Source organism: Hetaerina americana, unplaced genomic scaffold (genome assembly GCF_022747635.1).
Source record: "Hetaerina americana unplaced genomic scaffold, ioHetAmer1.1.p SCAF_5, whole genome shotgun sequence".
NCBI lineage: Eukaryota > Metazoa > Arthropoda > Insecta > Odonata > Calopterygidae > Hetaerina > Hetaerina americana.
The window spans coordinates 74109544-74128403 of NW_027287095.1; the positions used below are offsets into that span (position 1 = coordinate 74109544).

The 18860-nt window shown below is 39.9% G+C and overlaps 1 protein-coding gene across 1 annotated transcript in view; it reads right to left on the reverse strand.

The window, feature by feature from the left end:
* LOC139694110 (pupal cuticle protein G1A-like) overlaps positions 1-14898 on the reverse strand; it is a 39984-nt gene extending 25086 nt beyond the window's left edge. Inside the window, exons 1-2 of the mRNA XM_071592539.1 lie at positions 14848-14898; positions 12904-13378 (exon numbers count right to left, since the gene is read on the reverse strand). Coding sequence (XP_071448640.1) covers positions 12904-13378; positions 14848-14859 — 487 coding nt within the window. The 5' untranslated portion in view covers positions 14860-14898. The remainder of the gene's footprint in view (positions 1-12903; positions 13379-14847) is intronic.
* Between the last annotated feature and the right edge of the window lie 3962 nt (positions 14899-18860).

Genomic DNA, 18860 nt, shown 5'->3' on the forward strand with positions numbered 1-18860 from the left:
CCTAGGAAAAGGCCAGAGAGTTTGAGAAGGTGACTATCGATAGGGACGGGCTCGAAAATTGCCTCCATTCACCTGTTTCTTTCTCTCCACCGGGCAGTCATTACTTTCGAATTGGTTTCCATGCACTTCTCTCCCTCAAGTCTCCTGGAATCTCTTGTCGAACCACTGCGCCCCCGAAATAACTGGGGAGAGAGGTGGGCGGCATAAGTTGCGACACATCTGAGGGCTCTAAAGAGGGGCGCGGGGCGAACCCAACCCGTCCGATCGATGGATATCTTAGATTCCGAAACCGATCTCCGTTCGATTATGCGCGCGCCGTCCGTCCAATTGCGTGGTCGGAAAAGCTGAAGAGCCGAAGAACTCGGTGGCACGCGAGCCGGAGACAGTCGTTGAGGGGGTGGAGGTGAGAGGGGTGGCGCCTACCCTGGCGTGTCGAAAGTAGCCCTTCACCCACGCCACCTTCTCTCCCTGCTCCGCGCGAAATGTCCCAGCGCTCCACCTCACTTCTACAATTTCGGCACTTACTGTATACTCCCTCTCTTCTATTTGTGATCGACCGGTATACTCCATCACTTACTCTCCCTCCTCCCGTTCTCTCTCTGTCCGTCTTGTCTTTTGTTTCTCCCCTTCCTTCTTCTCCAAGTCCGAAAAAAATTTCGTTTCTTTATTATTTTTTTGTTGGCAATAATGTAACGGAGTGTGCGTCCAACTGGACCTTGCTCTTTAAAAAAAACATACAATCTCGTTTTCCTTGTCCCCAAACGTCTTCAAGCAAATTATGACGACTTGTAAGGATGGTTTTTATACGAACTATAACCAAAGTATTCAAACATGAAAGCTGGTTTGATGGGTGACGGTGGGGCTAACCTCGTACTCTTCTACCTGCACTGCGTCATATGAAATTCATGCATCGAGATATTGGGTGCAGTTTCTTTCCCAATGCTGCTTGCGGTTTCCCTGGGGGATCCTTTTCCCAAAAAAAGCATATGAACTTGGTGAATGAATTTGGGGGTGTCGTGAGAGCTCACCTGATATCAAACCCGGGATCCAAGTTGCATTTCCCAGCTTATGTTATGCAAAAATGTATTCATCTAAATATTTTTTGCTATTTTTTTACTTTCCAAGTCATGCTGATGTCAAGCGTACAATGGTAAATAAATACTTCCTCCGTTACTGTCATTTTCTTGTTGTCTTCCTCATCCACATGCTATTTCGATTTTTCATTGTTCAACGAAATATACTACTGAATATATTTTCTCTTTTAACTTAATTGGGCGCTTTGTGAGTTTGACGTGGCAATGTTAGCGCATGAAAAGTGGGAGACCATAGTCATCGTTCTTTAGCTTCTTGAGTTGACAGGTAGGCTAACCTCATTCAATGTTCCGAGATCTATATATATATATATATTTGTATCCTTGGGCTGCATATGTTCGCCCGGGGATAATTTGCACAAAGAAAATTGCGTGTTTTGGATTTTTGTGAAAGTACCACGCAAAGAATCACCCCATTTCGAACCTGGGACCCTTTGGCGGTTGGCTGTGTGCTTCACCAATTAGGTCACCCTCAATGCATAATCCAAGCTTATGCTTTTACTTTTCATTGTGTAGAATAACACGAGTCTCCTTTCTTGAAGCACCAAATGCGACCTAGCTTTCCAAGCGTAATTTCTTGTGGTTCTTAATAGAATTGGAATATTATACGCCGAAATGAGCAGGAAAAGCCCGTTGTAACTTGATATCAGCCCTTAACTGTGATTGAGGTGACCTAGCGAGAATTATTATTTGTGTCCCAATAATAATAATCTTTACTTTCAACATATATTTCTTCAGTGTTACCTATCTCTTGAGATGATTGTTTCACAAGAGATTACTGCTGGTAAATAATGTAAAATCAGCAAATTACGGATTGATTCAAAGTTACGTATTGCGTAGTTTCAGGCGTGATTTTGTGGAATACCAAATACGTAATGGCCATTTTTTTTAAGTTTTAACGAATTTACTCCGGCGCCTTAGAACTGGAATTTTAATGGTGGATGTTGTTACCTCGGTGGCATTAGTAACTAAAATGTTTTCAACGAGTGGATCTTATGCCTCTGGAGTGGTCATTATTGAGTAAATCGTGGATATAACATTATCTACTTTGGTTGAAATTCTTCTTAGTTAGTCAAGCATTGACTGGTATTGACACACCGGTGCAAGATACTGAGAAACTAAAATTCTCACGAATATCGAATCAGAGACTTTGGTTTGGGAAGAGTGAACACTAATAAATGATCCATTCAGAATCCCAGAATTTGATAAATGTTGGGATTGCATAAGGACATTTAGGTTGAGAGAAATCAGCCAATTGCTGAAAATCTGAGAAATTCCTTACTTCCCTCTTCGCTCTTCCGAGAAGGAAAATCACGCTTCCCGCGAACGTTCACGGGCGTTGGAGGAGGAGGGGCTGGCCGATAGGTGAGTCTCGCGGCCGCCGCAGGCAGACATCGCCAGTCGCTGTTCGCGAATTAAGCGGTCATTAGTCATCCGATCACAGTTGTGCTCAACCATTTGTCGGAAAAGAACTGGAATATCTCTCACAAGGCGATGGAGTGACTCTGGATTGATAGCTCTCGAGCGGAGGGACCTCAATGGAATATGGCCAACGAGGTGGTGGGAATTAAACGGCACCCGGTATTCGCTTAGAGATCTCGAGGGCAGGGGGAATACTTGTGCGGATGACGGCAGAATTTATCGCTCGCAAGTATCCGATTCGGACGAAGAGTACGAAACGCTGTACCGCTTTGTTAAAAAGTATCGATCGCGAGCGGCTATGGACCAATTTTTCACCGTTTCCCCCGTCTAACGCGGGCGCCTCACTGCCGCGTTGCGGTCCTGCTTCGGAGAATCGACGGATTTCTTTTCGCAGTGGATTCATTAATTCCCCATGACGCCACTCAACTAAATGCGAGGCTACCACTCTTGATGGTTTGTTATTCCGATGTCGAAACTCGCATAAGTAGATACTCGCGGGATTTTTTTTAAATCTAAGGTAGGTAGGATTATTTTTAAATACCATAATGTAGATATGAATAGGAGCTCAGATATACGACAGAACGAATTATATAGAGTTGATCAATTATGCAGTGGCCACTGACAATAACTATTATTAATCTCGTAATGAACGATAGATTTTGTACGAAGGTGACGCGATAGCGTAGTGAGCAATACGTACAATCTTTAATCTTAGGTTTAACTTGCTGGTTTAAATCCGGCAAATGCTCCTTAGCAATTGAATATAAACCCTAATCTCACCGTATTAGGTAACAGGAAAACGGGGAAACCGCTCGTAAGAAACTAGCTCCAACTAGCTTATTTTTTAAGGGTAAACTTCACATTCCGTGTTGTTTTCGAACTTATTAGGTGAACCCTAACCTCACTTATCAAACTGGTCGAAGACTTCAAATGCATAGAATAATAACTTCTCTCATTTAATAATATGAATGAAATATCACATTAGTGATAAGTCATTATATGATTACATACGTGATAATAATTAAATGTAAGCAGTGGGAGCGCCGGACTTTTAAAAGCTCTTGTAGAAGACTTTAAAGAGAACGAACTAACACTCTAAAGCTCATGATTAATGTCTCTTAGCCTATAAACGTAAGACAAACACAGTTAACCACCCGTAGGTTGGCTTGATAGGTGAGGATAGGACGGCATGTAAAATTTACATGTCAGATTATGGGGACCAGTACCTTTCCCTGGCTATAATAATAGAAAAAAAGAGCAATGCAAAATGATGACCGGTGCATGAAATCAGTATAACGGTAGCGCATTAACAACGTAATCCTACAATGCGAATATAATAGACACTGACCCCATTCAATACAGGATCCATTTGAATCCAAATAATCCAGCATACATTCTTTCCACCACTCAAAATATCCCTGCTGATGACTTTCCATCACTTTGCGCAGAAGATCTATCCTTCTTGCTCATACCTCCTCCATCCCAGCAAAATGCTTTTAGCTTAGTCATTATTGGGGAAAGGAAATAATCATTCGTAGATGAATAAGGGGGATTTTGCGTTGATTAAAACTAATTTTTGAGGCAATATTAAGACCGTTAAAAATAAACTACATAGACAAATGATATAATATTTGCTGCTGTACAGCGTAAAAAATTACTGCTGTTTACCCATATAAATCTATGCAAAAAATTTTAATTCAAACACTTTTGTCATTGTTGTAATAAATTAATGAGCTCGAAGGGTTGGTGCATTTCATCGAATAGTTTTAATTTCTTCATTAGAGATGTTGAAAGTACAGGTAAGTAAAGGATTTTTCTTTGTTGTACATTTAAATAAAGTGCCATTTTGCAGATGAGAAATGGAAATTCATCTTTCTACATTTTTGCCCATTCATTCCAATCTATTCATTTTTTTATTTCTCTCTCAAATAGCGGTTGTACAAGAACAATTTTTAAGAAGTATAAAGTGTTGATTTAACGTGCAACTTTGGAGTGGTTATCGTCCATTAATTACATCATTCCACTAAATTATATTCAATTAACAATCCTCAGGGGGGAGAAATTTATTCAAGACAAGCTGTGCCTAAAGTCTCATATCGGGTGTCTTTGACTTTCTGAGCTGGAAATCTCAACCAAAAATGCGAGCAATCTGAGACGCGTGGCGGGACCAGATATGGCTTTGCCCAAAGGCATGTTTTTATATGCGAGGACCTAGAAGGATATATTTTAATTGAGGTTCAGAGTTGTTTTGAAAATTTACGAGGTAATTTTTGTAAGTTGCTATGGTTTTAATAATTTACCGTGACTTTTGAGAGTTGCCAAAATTTCCGAGCGAGCATTCCACAAATAAGTATATCTTAGTAAATCAAATAAAATTGTATACATATCGTTTATATTATTAGTCTGCCAACTAATGAAATGTGTCCAAAGAATTTGCTCTAAGTGTATACAGCGAAATATGCTTTTCTATAGATTTTGTCAGTCCTTACGTAAGTATTAATTTGAAATGGGTTATATATATATATATATATATATATATATATATATATATATATATATATATATAATTATTATTATTATTATTAGGTAATCTACCGGTTAAGGTAGGTTTTTGGATGGACATAATTACTAATTAAATAATTTGTGACCCCTAGCAATACACAACATCCTACTCTATATCAGGTCCCTCTTCAGCTCTGAGTACTTTCTTCCTCCCTTCATCCCATCCAACATCCCTATCCTGATCCTTCCCTTTCCTCGTTTGCCTAACATTCTCCCCTCTATTACAGTCTTCAACATCCCACTGCCGGTCAATACCAACCTTCATCCACTTTTCCTGCATCCATAGGATTGCTCCCAACAAACCCCTCTCTTCGCCCACCATACCAAGTACTTCCTCATTTGTTTTCTTCCCTGTTCATTTCACCTTCTCCATTCGTCTCCACACCCACATTTCAAAAGCCTCCAGTCTACGTCTATCCTCCTGCTTCAATGACCACGTTTCCACGCCGTACATAGCCACGCTCCATATCAAAGTTTTTACGAGTCTTTTCTTAACATCCTTATTCAACATCCCTGTCATCAACTCCCTCCTCCTTGTGAAACCCTCTTTGCCTAGCGAAATTCTTCTCCTTACGTCCCTACTATTTTGACCGTGTGGTCCAAAACACTTCCGCGATACGTAAACTGTTCTACCTGCTCTAGTTTTTGCCCTCCTATTTTAATGTTTAGCTTAGCCTTTTTCTTTCTAGAAAATCGCATAACCTTTATTTTATTAATATTGATTCTCATCTCATACCTGTCGCACTGAATTTCCAATTCACTCAGCAATGCTTGCAACCCCTTGGCTGACTGACAAACTAAAGCTTGGTCATCAGCAAACCTAACTGATTTTACGGATTCCCTGCCCACTTTCATTCCTACCTCCAGTTCTTCCCATGCCTCTTTAATCATTTCCTCTGCATACAGGTTGAACAGCAACGGTGATAATGGGCAACCCTGCCTTACACCTCTTCCTAGCCCTGCCCATCCGGACTCCCGGTTCCCCACTCGTACCTGAGCAGTCTGAGACATGTACAGGTTGCGGATTAGCCTCCTGTCCCTCCAATCTATTCCTATTTTGTTCAATATACTCATTAGTTTTTCCCAATTCTAATATTATTTCATCGAAAAGTTCCCCCCCTTTGGCAAATGAAGACCAATATCCACTTAAGGTATCTTGATAAATTCATTAATGCTATCAAAAGATTTATACATAGTATTTGGAAGATGAAAGGCTGATATTAGTTCAACGTTGTCGCTAGCATTTACATTTTTGAAAATTTATTCGCTTCAAATAAAATTTAAGAAAATACGTCAGTTTTCCTCATTTGAAGAGAAAAACATAGATAGTAAAGAAGCTACATAAAGGATACATAAAAGGGGGTTAAAAATAAAATTGGCCTTGGCCGTTAATTCGTGGAACTTTCAAATAATGAGTATTCGGAAATTCGTATTTTCTTTAGCAAAATACATTTTCACGACATGGATTCAGCATACTTAGGAGAATCTTAGACATACCTGTTGGTTCATGTATGCTGTCATGTATAAAGTTATTGTCGTGTTCAAAACAATTCGAATCAAGTTCTTTAATGGTAATGGATAGAACGACTTTTTTGCGTGTTCATTCAAAAATTACCAAAACCCGTTTATGAGGAGGTAGTTCCCTGAAAAATGGTGAAAAATTACATGGTTTAACTCATGATTGACCCCATATTATGAAATTCCTTCTTTCCCCACACGGTGTAGCAGGCACACCCCGATAAGTGACCTATGTCAAGGAACATGCGAACGAGTAACGCCCACCCGGCGACCTATCCTTGTCTCATCCTCGGCATCGGCTGGAAAGGATTGAATCGGATGTTTCCACAAATAGTGAGCTGCCTGGACGAGGTCAGCCTGGTTTCGAATCCAGTTGCTGATGGATTTGAAAAGATATTTTACCTTATTATGCTACCTTAGATCTCCTGTAATAGACAATTTTAACGCATACAGCAATAGCCCCGTCGATTTTACATCTACACAATACCTGGAGGCGGCCAAAAAGGCGTGTTAGGGCACCAGCCATTCATGTATGTGATGGATGGGACGTTGAAATATATCGCATGCCTCCCAGAATCTAATGCTATGCTGATATGGACGTGAGGTATGCATTTACCTGAGAATCGATCCCTAAGAATCATATGCGTCACCGAAATATCCAGTGACTCCATACTGGCGCCATGGATGTCGGCATCTCAAGAACTCGAACATGTGTTCGTAACTGGGCTGTGTTTTTTGGTGTAAAATTTTGGACTCAATTCAATGCATGAGTCATATATTTTACGTCCTATTCACATTATAAAATTATTTTTTTAACAAAGCGTTGAATTGATAGAGGTATCATTTTACAAGTATACTATCTTTTGATTAATAGGGAAGAGAATATATAATTACTAATAGTTTTTACTAAATTTCACCGTTTTTGCAAATTGTTACATTATAAAAGATAATGCTCATTGTAAGTCTTAATTATTGCATTAGAGAGCGTATAAGCCCTGGGATCTCCCGCCATAGTGTGGTATTAACTTTTAAGACCTTAGTCATTTAGGAAAAAATATTAATTCCGTCACTACTTTTTTGTTGCATAAACCCTTTTAATATATTTTAGAATAAAGCAACAAATGTGAAAAAGAAAAGGAAAAGAGTGGTGTACGAATATTGTCTGTCTTACCGAAAGTCTGAGGGGAAAAGCTTTACAAAGATAAGGACCGATTTGGAGATAGAGATTGTGAAGCACTAGAAATAAATGTAACACTGAAGATGAGTCTGTAATCGAAATAAGGAACACGATTCAGAAATAAGCTTAGAGAATGATACAGTTCAACAGTTAAAACTGTTTTTATCACTTAGGCAATATTAATAAAAGAGCGACGAGTAAATAAATACGCAAAGTAGCGCAAAGCGATTGATTTCTATTTAAAGAGGTGGTTGAAAAGCGCAATACTGGCATTAAATAAAGTTTCAGACAAACTGAAATACATATTTTCATTTTGATTAGGCGTGGACGTTAAAAACAACGTGGACAAGAAGACTAGAGTTAATGGAAAAGTGATGACGGTGAAGGAAGATGAAAATGAATTTGATGAACTGCGAGAATGATAAAGAAATCCTGTGAAAATTAGGTGGAGATATCTCTTGGTGGCACCGAACAATGTGATAGAAAAACTGATTGGATACAGATATGAACACAGTAGTCTACTCAAGGCCATTATGAATGGAGCCATAAAAGGAAGGGATCATAGAGAAAGGCCAGAATGGACTCCGAGGGGCAAACGATGGACGTCATCATAAAGAACTATGGAGAAATGATTTATCGACAACAAGATAGCTTTGAGGGATGCCACGAACCACTCCCGAAGTTAATGATCTATGATGATGAATTTTGAAATACACGGTGAAAAATTAACCAATGAGCAGAAGACGGAGCAGATGAAGATCCCGCACACTGCCCTTACTACAGTAATCACTCAGGAAGTTGAACCTCAAACTTGTATTTTCCACTCGCGCCCCAAATTCCGACGGCCTTCCACTCCTGATATCTTTTTTACATTATTTTCTCGGCAAGCTTCCAAAGACATGGAATCCACCGGCGAAACGAAATCGGTTTCTGTGGATGTCTTTTGACGCACCCGGAATTGCGCAACCACCACGTAACATCACCGGTGTGACCTAGGTGGGCCGGTACATGATCGAAAGAAGGAATTTTTCCGCGGTCTGACGTCGGACTTCAATTGGGAAAGGTTCGGGAGTCTTGCCATCGTTTCTTCGCAATGGCCGAATTTCTGCCGGAAGAGAGTCCACTACAGCTCCGGATTCGCACCACGGACGGCGGACGCGGTCGGCTGCAACAGTAGTGTCATCACTCAAGTCCCACTCAACAATGTGTTGCGAAACACCTAAGGTCGTTTTACAGGTCTTTAACAGAACGTCTTAAAAATATCTAAAGCATAGATGAATAGTGAAGCGACGATTGTGTCACCTGTTAATGCTTTCCTATCACCACTGTTTTCATAAAACTCATGGAAATTATTTGTCACACATTTGGAAGAATAATATACTGGTTCTCTATTTCTGACAACGTTGCAGTACACTTGGCACCGATTCCGTGAACTTAGACCCTTCTTTCAGCTTTGGTATTTGATGCCCAGCCATGAAGCTCTGCTCATTAAATCAGTGCTTTTTCGGTGACTGTATTAACATTTCTATCGTACCATGGGCCTTTTTCTGAAATTTTGGAGTTTTAAGCTCCCTTCCTTCTCCCGTAATCTTGTTATAAAGGTAACACAACTAATTTCAAAAGATATCTTTTAACTTTTTAACAACTCCTATAGTATGACTTTCATTTGCTATGAATTTTTTGGAAATGCAGTATATTGTAAGGTCTATATTCACTGATTGGGCCACCATAAAAATAAAATGACGAATACCGGATATGAATTGGATAAATTGCTAAAATAATTATCGCATTGACCGATGAAAAACTGAATCTGTCAGAAGAAAATGAAATGAAAATCGAGATGGAATGAAAATTACGTCAATACATCTCATAGAGTGTGAAACATTGCCAAAGATTGCCATCTTATTGCGAGTCACCTTGTACAATCGCTCTCTACATCTTCCGAGTTGTCCTGGCTTCGTATTAGAAAATAGTCGTCATCACTCACTCCCGGTGGTCTTCTGCAGTGACGCCGACGATGACCTATTTCCGCGAGACACGAGTCAGGAGCGTTCGCAAAGAGAGCTCTCCTTTTCACCGTTGAACCTCAGTTATCGAAGCGAAGATCGCGCTAACCAAGTGTGTGCCACTCTGAGTGGCTGATTGCTTCGCTTTTTTCGACGGCGGTTCGAGCCGAGTCGATGGGGCTTCGATAGTATTCGATCGCGACCATCATCTCGCAAGTGGGGTCAGTGAAAAAGACACACACGTTGGCCGAGAAATGATGACGGATATCAACGCCTTCAGATCGAAGCGGAGAAATGAGACCCGCAAAGAGTCTCCACCTCACACACTGTGGACGACATCAACGGCTTGTGAACAGCTGAGCGACAGTGAGTGCTTACTATTCGAAAGGGAACAACCTCCTGTGAAGCACAAAATGTGATGTAAGGCGACTTCCTTGACAGGTAAGGATTAAAAAAATAAACCCTCTAGCATAGAATAAAATCGACCCGTTCTCTACCACTCCGCGTTATTTGAAAATAATTTCTCCTGGCGTGATGCAAGGCGGCTACGCCACTCAGTGAATTGGGCCGTTACCATTAGTTAGTTTTCTTGTGCTTGGTGAACGGGCTAGGAAAAAGGCGTCATATACTCAAACACGAGAACGAAATATTCTATGGAAGTGAGAAAATCTAGTAAGGGAACTACACCTATTATTTTTATGAAATTTAAATATCATTTAAAAAATTTAAATATCATGATTAATTGTATGAAAATATAAGACTCCACGTTGAAGTATTGCATGTAATTTAAAATAACTAAATGCAAAAATAAATTTTACATAAATATTAATTTCATCACCATGTCAATGCTTAATAACCTTAACTTTGATGAAAAATGTTAGACTTCACGTTAAGAGCCGTTGTATTCAAAGTTAGAAAGAAATATTTATTGCTAATATATCCCCTTGACTATTCAATTTTGGGAAATGAGCACTGAAACTTGACTGCTAAGTTACCAACCAGCCAATTAGGGAAATATGTTCTCGAAATTGATAAAATGTTTATTTGTGTATTAACCTGTGACGAAACAAAGTTGATAAATGCCTCTCTTCAATATCACAAAGGAATTAACCAGGTTTTGTTATCATTTTACCCAATATTTTCATTTTGTTGCGGATGAAAATCACCGGAAAGATTTTTACGCTCTCTACACCGTCTAGATATGTGGAAAATCTACTTAATTCTTTTCCGATGCATCAACTTTCATGATAAGAAATAAAAATACGAGAATTTTACAGTATAAAAATCTTTCTCCTAGGTCGGGATCCGTACCCGGATCTTATTGTCGAAATATATTGGAACCAAAATCCCTTGAACGAGAAATTTCGGTTGAAATCCCAGTCAAGGCTCATGTGTGTCAAACTCTCGCATATGCCAGAAAAACAGCGAGTGATTATGATAGAGTTCCTGTTGCGGTACTTACCTCGATTTCTTTGAAGAACGATGTCTGAAGGGTAAGGCCAATGACATGTAAGAGATGAAAAATTTTACATGAGCTTATACTAGCAACGTCACGGCCTCTCTGCATGGAAACAATTCTAATATAATCAGATTAGATAAAGAAAAATCAATTCCTGAATGTGGATATTATTTAATTTTAAATCCAAAAGTAAGATTACTGATAACTAGGTCAGTTATTCTGCAGCTCATATTGAACCTGATATGAGAATTTGAAAACTTCCCTTAGAAATTATTCTCAGTAAAATGGATAGCATTAGGATAAATTTTCTTTCCGTTTATAAAAACACTGTAAACAATAGGAGTTGTTCAAAAGTTAAAAGAGAAAGATGGGCTGAGAACCTGAGACCACAAAAATATACAATTATGAAAAAAATTCTTCAATGATTAGATTTTTACAATTTTACCCAGGGTCACATTCTACATGTAACTACTTAGGCATGGTACATTGTGACGCCGTGACTTCTGAATCAGTATATAATTTACACATGTTCCCAGGATCATAGAATAGAATAAAATTCTATTCTATGAAACGGAAATTTATTTATAGCGCAAAGGTATAGCTTTTTTATCATCTATAATAATGTAAAGCCATGAAGCCTATTAAAACATTTCTTTTTTTCGCTCAAAATATCTCGCCTTAAATAATTTACATAGTCTCGAAATGGTATATTATTTAAGAAGGATATTATTCGTTTTGGTGACTAGATATTACTCATATTTGATAGATGATAGTATCTGTTGATTTTATAAAAAAATAATTTAACACAATTTTTAGAATAATAAATTTTTAGAATAATAAATTTTTGTAATTTATCAAAAATGAAACCAGTCTAAAAATTAAATTGCATCATCGCCGTTGGAAATACATTTGATAGTTTAATTACGAAGACTACAAATTTATAATGATGGCAATGTATTGACAACATATCCTATATCCTCGGGGGGTAGAGTGTTTTGAGGTGCATGTTCATGTGGTATTGGTGTTTCGCATTCTTGCTTGTTGTGTTCTGGCTTGCGTGTTGTGGGATGGCTGTCGTCCTGGGGTGCAGTTGTTGTTAATTTATGGCATATGTGTTTGCATGAGTGTTGGATGAAGGGATTTTTGCATGAGTGTGTGCGCTGCTGTGGGTGTAATTTTCCATGTTGTTGCTTTGCAAGTGGTATTATTCCATTTTACGGTGAGTGACCTTACACCCCCCGCCACACGCCCTTGAGGCGGCTTGCGGGGTATTATGTAGATGTAGATGAAGATGTATTACGAATATCAAGATTTTGATTCGTAACTGTGTATTTATATTTCACTACATATTTTACTAATAACAGTATCATTCCGGTATATGGATGTCAAAAGATCAATACTTTCAAGGAGGTGTTACGAAGTGAGATTTAACAATTAGTTATGGTTTTGGGTTTTGGTGAAGAAGACAACAGAAAAACGGTCAAAATAATTTATTCGTCGGCATAATATAAATAATGAGTAGGTTGGGTGAAGTTCCAACTCAGGACAGTGCGGAAAAAGTTGCTAGAAAAACAGGACTCGGACGGGAAGTCCGAGGAAGGGTACGTGGATGGAAAGTGGTGCGGAAGAAGTCTGGTTCAGGCTCTGACGACGTATAAACTTCTTAGTATCCGTAGTGGACACCGTATCCGTCGAAGGACAGGTGGGTGACGGCGGGGGCGGCGGAGTAGGCGACGCCGAGGAGACCGGCCTTAGCGACGACGGGGGCGGCGACGGCGGCGGGGGCGTGGTAGGCGGCGACGGCGGGGGCGGCGTAGGTGGCGACGGCGGGTGCGTGGTAGGCAGCGACGGCGGGTGCGGCGTAGGCAGCGACGGCGGGTGCGTGGTAGGCGGCGGGTGCGTAGGCGAGGGCATCGTTGCTCACCCTGACGTCAGACTTGCGGACGGAGGAGAAGGGGGTGTCGATGCTCTTGGTGTAGGTGGACACCTGGCCGAGGTTGCCGTAGCTCCTGAGGGTGTTCTGGGACTGGGAGGTGATGGTGGGGGTGGCGACGGCCACAGAGGGGGCGGCGTAGCCGTAGGCGGCGGGGGCGCCGAGGAATCCAGCGTTGGCGACGGCCACGAGGGCGGCGAGGATGACGACCTGTGAACGGGAATTGAACGGAGGTTAGCGGGTGGTAAAGAAACAGAGGGATACCGACTGCGATGAGCAAACATCAGCCAATCACCGTGGAGACTTCACTCTTAATTAGTAACGTCCCAATGTGGAGAAATACTACTTGCTCTCATTCAAGTACTTTCGGGTGTTGAAGTCTCCATTGGAAACGTTCGGTGTTTGGCCTCATTAAGAGTAATATATGTTGAAGACGAGAATGAAAAAAAGGAATAAAACCGATTCACAGTTTTGCGTATACAAAACTATTTTATTTGACATTTCGAGTGTGTTATGCCTTTACGAAGCTACACAAACTCCTGAACTCAAGTGAAAGCTAGGGAAAAAATTAAAAACCTTCACTACGATTCAATACGATGTCCAGAGATCTTCCCAGTACATCGTTCTCGTTTCCCAATTATTATTGTAACGTTTCTTTTCATCTCACCTCGTTAATCCCATGAGCTCGTTTAGTACGCATATCTTTCGTATCTCATTTTGTCTCCTTTGTATTCCAAGGCAGCGTTTACTGAGCCCATCTAGAAGAGCTTACGAAACGGTTATAGTGCTACCGATCAATCTAAATTAGTGGTTTTTTTTGAATGCAGATTGAAATTTTCCACGCAAGTTACCGCTTCGGGCTTTAGTTGGCGGTTTTAATCGATTGGTATCAATTTTATATTCCAATTTGTTCGGGCACGCTTCACCGAAATGGATCTGGCAGTTTAAAACCAGCACCATGGCTTGGGGTTGAGAAATATGTATTTTTTGAACCCACTTTTATGAGGTGTTCCGTATCTTGATCATATTATTCCTTTGAATATCAAATAAAATTTCAGTTAGTTCAAGATGGATGCCAGAAGAAAACATGTTTTTATGGGTTGTAACGTAGCAATTACATACGGTGTTTCGGTGTCATATATTTGAGAGCCAATCAGAATAGTGATCATTAAACCAACATTTTTGATGAAATATAAAATTATAGAAAAATATTTATTATGTTGTTTAGATTTAAATAATATTTTATGATTAAATGCAACTTTTATTACTCTTACCTAACACTAACGTCTTTGCTCATGCTAAGCCCAATTAATTTCCCCCTATTTGTTTCAGGCAAAAGAATATCTGAGACCAAATTATATTCAAACTTTATGGTGCAATCCCTCCAATCAAAAAGCTATTTATATCCCTTTTCCAGGAAAAAATCTCGGAATTAGGTTGTGAGGATCAGAAGCGCAGTAAAATAGTTGAGGTTCCAATTGAGTCCAAAAGTCTTTCAGTTTACACACCCAAAATGGTGAAAATGCCATCCCTCTCAAATTCCACCCCAGATAATCCTTTCTCTCCTAGTTACAATCAGCGGGTCATACTCGATCTATTTAACACCGGCGGGGTCTCCGAGAACGATTCTAGCCAAGCTCACGTCATCCACATCACGATAAGTTTTTGCACAGACTTACCTTGAATGCCATTGTTGAGTTTTGTGGGGTGTTTTGTCGAAGTGACTTCAAAGCTTGAAGAGAGCTGACTGGTGCCTTGGACGAGGGGTCTGAACCCTTAAATACTCTGTTGGCAGAGCGTTCGTGCACTGGCGAGTGAGATGGGAGGGAGGTCGAGGTGGGGATTTTGGAATGGGGTGGGTCTAGCGAGGGGGGCGAGATGGATGTGTGAGGAGAGAAATTACGAGGACGGAGATGCAAAGGAGTCCCACCCAAAAGGAGTGGGGGTGGCCAGCGTACCACTACCACCTCCTCCGCCGCTAGAGGGACTCCAACAAGGAGGGGGAGGTGCTTTTGGGGCGGGGGCGGAGGCCGCCCGGCAAGGATTGCCAAACATCCTCCCCACCCACCCTTCCCCCCACCGGACCCCCCTCGAACACACCCCACACGGTGCCGCACGCTCTTGCAATGGGAGAACCTTCCCATGTCCGAGAACAGGTTCCCTCCTCTCTTTCGACCCGGAGGGAGCCATAGGAGGAGGAGGTGGCTGGTAGAGGAGGGTGTGGACGTCTCTGTCGGCCCTTGTGCGGATTGGGAGCGAGGGAGAGGGGTCCCCTCCACTTACCTTCCAAATCAAATCGTTCCCACATCCACCCTCCTCCGCGAAATGCTCCATCTTAGCCTACATCCCCATTAGTCTTCCCTTTCCATCCATTGGCTCTTCCTTCTCCTCAACCCCTCCCCCTGTACGCGTTCTTCTACCTGTCAATGCCATTGACGCCCACTCGAGAAGGCTCGACATATTCTCGGCAGAGGAGAACGTTACATCTCGCGGCTCTTAGTTACATGTGCCCGAACTTATTGTTCGATGTATCAGCGGGTGGAAGGAGAGAAAGCTCATGTACTTCGCAATCACCGTATTTCTTTACGTCTCATGCGCGTATCGCTTCTGGAAGCATGACAAGTATCAATAGCTCAGTAGAGAATCTTAGTTGAAAAATAAACCAGTCATAAGCTCGCTATGACCGATATGAAAATAAAAATCAAATGAAATACGAAAACATTCATCATTATTAACTTATTTTTACATTTTAATTACTCTTTTATGTTAATTATCCAAACATTTAGATGTTCCCTTTTCTATGCATTATTTTACGCATAATTAAGTGCTACAACTTTTTACAACACTGATAATTGTGTATGGTGTTCTTATTTTCATTAATATTACGTGATTTGTTAGTTTTTTCATAGTGTATCAAAGTATTTATTTTGAAATATTGGTGTATCTTTGCTTCATATTTTATAGTTTTGTAGGTTTACCCCTCCCATTAGTTGTACGTGACTTTCTGGAGTAACTTCTTCCCCATCGCATTTTCCTTTGTCTTAAAGTATTTTCCGTTTATGTAGTATTTCTTTATATATACATTCTTACTTGAATTACGAGTTTGTATATTTATATTAGTTGTCTTCCTACTAATAATGTCTTCACAGGGTTCCCTGCTTAGTGGGTCAGTAATTTGTAATCATTGGTTTTCACTATTTCAATATTTGTATGAGTGGATATATATATATATATATATATATATATATATATATATATATATATATTTGTACGAGTGGATACATTTGTGTTGGATCTCTGTCGAGGGATTTATTTCCCCGTAAATTGCAGCGCATCCCCCATTGTTTCCATAGTTAAGTGTTAACATTATTACAGTCATTGGCGTTTTTCTTCCTTTAAATTTATTGTAGTTAAGGTCTTAGGACTGAAAAAATACGGCAGAATAGCGGATGTGCGCATCAATTAAAGAGAAGAGCAAAAGTGAAGAAGTTTTAGCGCGTAAGAAAATTAGCATTGAATAGGATATAGAGGTGGATTGCAGTCATACAACCAACCTCCACTCTAAAAAAATAATTAATTTATGGATACATTTCAATTATATCTCTTTATATTTTGAGGATGCATGGGATGATGGCGAAAGGCAGATCTCAATTCCCTCGATCTCTCCCCGAATAAAGGACTTGGTCTATCTGTCTTTTCCATTCGTCCCACGTTAGCCTTTCTTTCTTCTTGGCACGACCGTGTCCTCTGTGTGGTTCCACGAGAGCTCTCAAACCGTTTGCCCAGGGAGGAATGAGGGTGTGGGAGCAGGAGGGGTGGAGTCATATCTCAGTCTATTCTGCGTCCGGGTGAGCGTTTCTCTCCGACTGCCAGGCACCACGATCGCTTGCGAGTTAATGTGTCCAGCGCCCCCGCGAAGGTGCAGTCCCTTTTCACGATGGTTGTCTCTGCACTAGGATAATCCACCCTATTCCAATTCATCTGTCTTACATCATCCCTCTGCGTGGGGTGAACCACCGCAAAGTGATGCTATGAGTGCGGAAGGACTATTGGCATAGCTAAAAACATTTTCCCCCGAGAAGCGGTCCCTATGATCAGTTTTCAGTAGAAATAGATTAGACATGAAATTGGCTATATTGCGACATCCAGGTGGAAAACTACTCCACCTCTGCGAACTCCAATAAAAACTTCGTTTAATTTTCATGGCACAGATGCAGTTTATGGGAGATAACTATTCATATATAGACTACTTCCACGCGATGCCTAATGCAAAATTATTTTTTACTATGAAAACAGCTTGTTTAAATGCTCTGACGTGTCTTTAATATACTGTATACCTCCTCCGGTGGCTCCCAGATTGTGCGTAGTGACCTCATGGGAAGGTGGGGGGGATTGAGAAATAGGAATGACGAAACTAAAATAGAAAACTGTAAACTAAAAACCTAGAAAAACATTTACAAATTATTATAATGAAATGCCAATGGAAATTTAAAGAGCTGAATTTTAATTTGTAGTAGTTTAGTAATATGACTGATTTTCAACTCAATAATAAAGTGAATCCTAATAATTTATTTTTATTAATACGTTGAATAACTAATTATAGAATACTTTTCAAAGTACACATCTTTTAAAAGCTACCAGTTCATTTCATTGCACTTTTTTCTTTCTCCAATTTTCCATAGATGATACTCTATGTGAACAAATGAAATTATTTTGACGTAGAAATACGGTAATCCAAAAGCTCATGAAGCCCTAGCAAACCCTGTATATTCCTATTTTACTCAAATATATTATACCTTAATTATACTTGGAGACATTTCAAAATAAGTCTATTTAATGCCACATACTTTGACAATAAGCTCAAATGAAGTTTAAACTGATACATACTGGAAAAAATGAGATAGTTGCTAAGCGATATTTAAGTGCATTATGATGAACCTCAATTACCACTACGATACACCACTTTGAAAATACCAGAGAAAGATTTATTAGAAGAAGTTTTAACCTTGTTTCCTGTCAGGGGTAAATGTGATGGATTTGAGTTGCTGCTTATTATGTTGGGATCACGGAAGTTTTAAGCCTCTAGTTATAATATATATTTGTAATGGGCTATTTTTTCGTAGGTATTTCTTTATCCTCAGGATGATTAAGATGTACCAGCACGCATAAGCACCGTCAAAAATTGCGTTAATGTTTTAACGCTTAGAGATCGTTGTCGCACCCAAAAATTTCAACGAGTGAAATTGGCTTTTCTCTTTCAGGTGCGCAACAACGGTGCAAAGAAACTACCCCAATGCGGACTATAAGTCGGAGTTAAATACTGGAACTCTTTTTAATTTGGCATAGTGTCTTATAGTGAGTATTAGTTAACCAGTTTAAATGCAAAAAAGGTTTTGGAATATTTGAGAGAATCTTGACTGAATCCATATGGAAAATTTCAAGGTTTTTTTTAAGGTTTCCGAAAGAAATATACAATCACAACTATTCATCATTCAAAAATTGTATAAAATGACTAAGATTTTATCGCAGTGAATGACTTTTAGGTCGAACTCATGGCCGGCAAATACGCCTGTTAAATTACGAATAGAGGCTACGTGTGCTTTTATAAAAACCCATAGTAATTTTCGTGATGGAACCCACTAAATTGAAAGGGATTAGTGCCTTTTTTCTTATTAGAAGATAGATTCTGATA